Source organism: Cariama cristata, unplaced genomic scaffold, assembly GCF_000690535.1.
Source record: "Cariama cristata isolate BGI_N322 unplaced genomic scaffold, ASM69053v1 scaffold22407, whole genome shotgun sequence".
NCBI classification, from domain to species: Eukaryota; Metazoa; Chordata; class Aves; order Cariamiformes; family Cariamidae; genus Cariama; species Cariama cristata.
Genome location: NW_009626543.1, coordinates 35,246 through 41,614, shown reverse-complemented (window position 1 = coordinate 41,614; position 6,369 = coordinate 35,246). Strand labels below are relative to the sequence as shown.

The following is a 6,369-nucleotide window of genomic DNA, read 5'->3' as shown; positions in this document are numbered from 1 at the left end:
GGCTCCTTCCTGAAGCTGCCGCTGCCCTGGGCCAGGGAAAGCAGCATGGAAGCAGGGTAAGGCCACCAGCAGTCGCCTGCCTCGGCTCTAGGCTTTTCCTTTTCTCAAAGCTGCCGTGTAGGTCCTTTCGTTTCTCTGTGTGTAACACGTGGGACGAGGAGGGATGGGAGGACACCAGACTCTCGGTGCTAGCTATTCTCTGATGAGATCCATGGGGAACAAGCCCTTCTCTGCTGTGGCAAACCCTCCTGGAAGGGCATCTGCGGATGCTGTGTCTTGCAGATGTAGCAGAAAGCAGCCTGCGGGATCAGCCGTCGGGGATCACTGCCCTGCTTTCGTTTTAACTCCTGGCCCCTGCAGCCACCCGGTCCCCAGTTGACTCAGAGGGGTCCGGGCCACCCCGAGTATCACTCAGTTAGAAAGCAGCTGCCCTCGCGCTCGGCAGCTCAAGCCCCAAAAGCAGGAAGTTTTCAGGCTTTCACTATTAGATGTCGGTACCGAATTGAAACGAGATGCTAACACTACTGTGGGTAAAAGGAGTAGCCAGATGGTGCCTGGGGCACATCCATGTCAGCCAGGGCAGGGAAGCAGTCCCGTTGCTTCCAGGGAGCGGGCAAGGGAGGAGGAGGACGATCGCATGGCGGGTGTGCCAGCAGAGGAAGGCAGCATGGGGCTCAAGATGGCTCCGCAAAATTTGCCGCTCTTGCTGCTGGGGTAAGAGAGGTGCTTGGGACAAAGGCAGAGCCGAGGCACGCTGTGTGCTTCGTTCTGCGCTTGAAAGAGGCCAAGAAACATTGTCCAAGGGCAAGAGGAACAGACTGGATTGAGGATGACTCTGGTTATGCCTATGCAGTCGCATTCAGGCGGCTTTGGCTGAAGAACGACTTTCCCACCGACCTCCCGTACGCTGTCCCCAGTAAATGGTGTGCTTTCTCCCAGTAACACTTCTCTATCTGCAAAGGAGAGGCAACATTCCTCCTTGGCGCTACTTGGGGGGCATAATATTCCATTCAATAACGTTTGCAAGCTGCTTAGAAGTAGGAAGGTCATTTTAACATCTGAACAAGTAAGATTTAGGATATCTGCATCGTGGCTTCACTGTAAACTTGCACTATGCATCTGGGTGTCTTGTCTTTATGCCTTTACGGATTTGTGGGTATTTGCAACTAGAGCTTCCTGAGAAAAATATGTTAGCCTGTTGGCAAATCATGTTCCTGGGATAAAAGCTGCCCTGTGCCTAAAATGGATACACCAGGATCAGGGCAAAGGGCTACATCAAACTAGAGCGCAGGCAGACTTCTTTTGAAGTTGTTTATGTGGCCACTGGCAACTGGGGCTGGCTGAGCTCCTGCCAGCGCCCAGAGCTCCTGCAATCCCCTTTCTTGGCCCACCTTGTTCAGAGCCGGTGGCACCCAAGGATATTTCATATACCAGCCTACGGGGTACACGCCATGGCCTGAATTTGTGGCACTGCTGTGATTCAAAGACAGGAATGTCTCTCCCATATTCCCTGGATTCACGGAGGTTTATCTCCCCCCCCCCAGAGCAGAGACGAGACCACACCATGCAGCCCAGCAGCCCGGACCCGGGGCTGCAGCAAGGCTGCTTTCGGCTCTGATTCTTGCTGCAAGATTTTTTTTTCTGCCACCTACTTTTGGGGTTTCAGTTTGATTCAGAGAGCTGATACTCGAGAGTTTGGTCTTGCTGTGTCTAACCAAAGAGTCTAAGCCCTTTGCTGAATGAAGCTAGTCCAAAGTGATTAATAAGAACCGTTGTGCAAAGCCTCCCCAGGACTGGGGGAGCTGTTTGTAGCCATGCTGAAGCACACTGTAAACATCTTACATGGGAGCCTTGAGTCACAGGATCAGCGCTTAGCAGAAATGGGATGACATACCAACGCCCTGCCACTGTGGTCCTTTCCCAAATACCCACATATTTATAGGAATGCTGGCCCATGATGTCATCAGCAGAAATACCACCCCTATGGGAAAGCCTGGCAGTTTGATTTTGTTATCAGTAGTCCTGGTCTGCAGTGAAGTTGTTTCCAGTCGCCTCCCATCCCCGGCAAGCTGTCTTTCCATGCAGCAGACTCCAGGGCAGCCGTTTTTTGGGGCTCCGATCCCTGCCGTGCCGCTGGGAGCGAGGTGGGAAACTCCTGCCTTTCGCTGGCTGCTTTGCTGACGTGAGATGGCAATGCTAACCTTGCTGTTTCTCTTTGCCCCTAGAGTGATTTATCCTTTGTCAGACTCCCCCTCTGTGAAGATGTCCCAGTCATCTCCGGCTGATGAAGGTACAACATTTGAGCACCTCTGGAGCACGCTGTAAGTGGTGGTTGAATGTTTGCCTGGAGATTTATTCTGAGGCAGAAGTGGCCTTTTGCTTTGTAATCTGTGTTAGCACGTATCACTACTGTGGCCTGAAGGGAGACAAGTTTCTTTTGCACGCTCTGGTTTTCCACATTGAGAATTTTGCTCCCGGACTCCTATCTCCCTGCTCAGACTGTTTCATTTGCCAAACCCCTTGGCCCTGGTGACGGTAGGCACTTCAAAGACCTCGGTGTGTGCATATTCTGAAAGCAGAGCCCCATAAACCTTATTTCCAGGTACTGGACGCTGTTTCTGAAAAGCGTTGTGCAACCACTAGCATTTTCAATGTGCACGGTAAATGCAAAGGCAGGAGAGCTGCAAAGTGCAGCTCGTGCATGTTGGAGGTCAGCGTTGGGGCACGCTTCCTCTCGCTCAAGGAAGCGAAGGTATTTGGGGAGCAGAAATACCTCAGCAGCAGCTGGGAAGGGGAGACACTGACTCAACCTCGCACAGAGGAGAGCAGCCGGGCCACGTCCTCCATGCCCTGCCTGCTGAGGAACCCCACCAGCCGCGGCAGTGCCCTGGGACTCCTGCCCGTGTCCCCGTGGGCATAGCAGGGCTGCTCACAGAGCCAGCCCTGGCCAGCCGTGGCTGAGTACCAATACACCTGGCCGGTTTTTCTGAACTGCGGCCCTTAGAGCTGGCGTTGGTATGTGGCACTGTTGGCCTCATGTATAGCTCCTTTTTTTGATGCGGTGCTCCAGGACCACATGGAGATTGTGTCAGGGCCAGAGCAAAGGTCCCCTTTCAGCTGGGACCCTTGCGTGGGCTGTGGCAGGGGATCAAGCCTGGGAGGATGCACTCTTACTCGTCAGTCTTGACTCATGAGGTCATGAGGCTTGGTGGCTGCCTAATTAAAATGGATATTTTCTAAAATTAAACATCTTCCAGTCACACCAAGGCTTTTGCACATCTTCTGGCCTTTGAGCCTCACACTCTAATCAAGCAAGGAAGGAGGACTGTGCATCATTTCATCCTCTTTCTTCCTTGGTATCCTCTCACTTAAAGACATCCCAAGGTGACAGATGTGCCAGAGCAGCTGGGTGGACGAAAAAACTTCCCAAGTCTCTGCTTGCTTTACCCACCAGGCAACAGTTTGCCTGAGCAAAGCCTGCTCTGCCATGTGAAAATAAAAGCAGGGGATGTAAGGAGAAGTTGAGAAGGGGACAAGGTTAAAGGGAATCGCAAGTTGCAGGCTGTGCTGGAGAGCTGGAAGGCTGACTGTACCGTCACCTTTTCCACAGGGAACCAGACAGCACCTACTTCGACCTCCCTCCATCCAACCATACAGGCACCAATGAGGTCTCCAACCGCACAGAGGTCACGATGGACGTCTTCCAGATGAGAAGCATGAACGACTCGGTCATGGTGAGTGTGCTCAGACTGCACAAATGGGAGCTGCATCAAACACAAACTTGTTTTCCCCTGCAGTGGGTTGGGGGCTCTGAGTTAGGGAGAGGGATGCTTGCTGGTTCATAAACCGAATGCAAACAGTACAGGCACAGCGCTGCTGTCATTTGTGCAGAGTCTGCTAACCCACAATCGATGACTGCACTGCAGGATTGCAGCTGGATGGTACAGTGGTCAGTAAAATAGTGGCTACTTAGTAATAGATAATATTGTTGTATTCAGCAGCAGGGCCTCTGTGCTGTAACGGCAGTGGAGCTTGAGGACCTCAACAGGAGGAGAGTATGATTTGCTCTGGTATAAATACGCTGTGTAGTAAAAGCCATTTGTAAGCTGCTGACCAGGCAGAGCTGCTGGAGGGGGATGTTGAGTTCCCAGTGCCCAGCTCTGCTCCCACCACAGTCCCTGAGGGTCCGTGCCGTTGCCCTTCCCTCCGAGAAGCTGGTACATGTCTGTCTAAGGCAAAGGGTTTGAAAAGCGTAGTGAGTGTGCGAGACGTCCAGGTCACTGGTGCACATTCAGTGCTGCGAGCAGGGTAGCCTCCCAGGAGCATCCCTGAAGCAGTTCTGGCCGTTGGCAGCATCTCCCTCCAGAAAGCCGCCGTTTCCCTCCTCACCAGCTTGCATCCCCTCCCCCAGCTCCTCGTTCCCTCTCTTTTCCCTTGCTTTCCCTCCCTTCTCTGGCCTTTGTCTGCAGCAGGCAGGAGCCTGGCAGAGGGATCAGGTGGAGGCTGCGGTGCTAATTGGGGAGCTGCCCCTCGCTGAGCTTGACATCGTCTTTCTTCTTGTTCCCGCTGTAACCGAAGCCAAGCCCGGTGGGAGTCGGGGCAGCTCGGGGTGCTGCCAGAGCCGGGTGAGCCCCTGGCCTTGCAGGGCTCTGAGCACAGCGGCTATGCACAGGCAGGGCAGCGCCGGCTCCTGGCCCTTGCTCGGGATAATAAGCCGGTAGTAAATATTTATATTGGCCAGACTGTGCAACTAAGCGCTGTACTGCTGAGCTCCCAGTGAGCTGTGGCCAACTCTTGCCGGCTGGCATCACTGAAACGCGTGGCAGGCTGACATGCATGAAAATAAATGCACAGATAACACGATGCTACCGGCCTGAAAGAAAGGCAAGACACGGGAGTCACGGTGGAGGGACTGCTCAGTCCGTGCCGTGATGCCTGCTGCTCGTGGTGCTCATCAGGGCTGGAGCCGACATGTGGGAAGCAGCGGGTGCTGCAGCACCCAGTGCCGGTGCTGATGCTCGGCGGCTGTGAGCAAGCCACCCAAACACTCTGTGACCTGCCCTCCAGTCAGGCGTGATGCTCCCTCTCAGCATCACATGGGCAGTGCATTGCTCCCAAAAACCACTTTCAGGGTCCTATAGGAGGAGTTGCTGTAATTAAGGATGTGAACAATTCCTCAGCCACCCTTCTCACTTAGAGACAACAACTTCAGGGCTGGTAGTTTGTGCAGTGCTTTAGGCTTTACATACAACTCTGCCGCTGACCTACTTGTGTGGGGGTCTGTGCGTGCACACCAGTGTTGAGAGGCAGGCAATGCACACTGGTTCCACCTTTCAAAATACACCACGCCACTCTTTGAACTGTGTGTCTGCTTCAGTATGCAGCCTTCCACGGTGGGGTCTGGCCGAAGGAAACACCGTTCCTCCATCTGCCTCGAGTCGGAAGGAAATCTGCCTGATCGCTCCAGATATCTATCTATCCATCTATCCATATCTATCCATCTAGATATCTGTCCCTATCTGTCCATCTAGATATCTGTCTAGCCATCCATCCCTATTTATCCTTCTAGATATCCACCTATCCACACCTATCCCTATCTATCCATCCAGACAGGGATAACGCCGTATCTCTGAGATATGGAGCTATCTCAGAGTCACTGCACTGTCTGGTCAATACAAGTGCAGCCACCTCGATCTGCTGGTAAGGGTGCCAGCCAAACGGGTTTCCAGGCCAGTGCGGCTGCAACCAGCTTTCTGGAATGGAATCTGGCCGGGTTTGATGATGGAGCTGGACCCCCAGCTCTCCCTGCAGTGGGAATGGTTGGTATCGCCCAGTCCATCACTGGGCAAGCTGGGGCCTGCCCTGTGCTTTAATGAATAGTCATGAGGGACAGAAGGGGTGGGCCCCGTTTTGTTGTTGGATGCAGCTAGTTGACAGAACTAAGGGAGATGAAAAAAGCAAAAAAACCAACACACGACGGCACACGGGTGGCCAGCACAGCATCCCTGGCGCTGCCCGCCCCGGCCCGGCTCCCGCGCTCCCTCATCCCGCCTGTCTTCCCCTGGCCGTCCCCGCCGCTGCCGCCCTGACCCCATGACTCCCGTGGCGGGACACTTCGCAGCGCTCTGTGAATCCCGAGACAACTAAAATGCTGTACATTAGTGACCCAATGCAGCATTATACCACGGTAGGTGCTACTTGTTATTAATGGGTTTTGCCTTCCTGCATGTTATTTGAAATCATCCAATGCCTCTGAGGCAGAAGCTGGGTGCAAGCTCTGGCTCTGCCTGCTGAGCCTCTGCACCCGCTGCTGCCCGGGATGTGCCAGGGGCTCGGTGTGGCATGAGTCTTCCTCTCTCCCCTGGCTGC

The 6,369-nt window shown here is 53.9% G+C and overlaps 1 protein-coding gene across 4 annotated transcripts in view; it reads left to right on the top strand.

Annotated features, from left to right (window-relative positions):
- Positions 1–2,235: 2,235 nt before the first annotated feature.
- The window catches only part of TP73 (tumor protein p73), a 27,786-nt gene continuing 23,652 nt past the window's right edge, over positions 2,236–6,369 (top strand). For 2 of the 4 annotated variants that reach the window (XM_009704081.1, XM_009704080.1), the window contains exons 1-2: positions 2,263–2,321; positions 3,611–3,734. In XM_009704081.1, the coding sequence (XP_009702383.1) occupies positions 2,263–2,321; positions 3,611–3,734 (183 nt within the window). Of the gene's footprint in view, positions 2,322–3,610; positions 3,735–6,148; positions 6,188–6,369 lie in introns of those variants that run through there. The other 2 variants (XM_009704083.1, XM_009704082.1) reach the window with 2 other exon arrangements.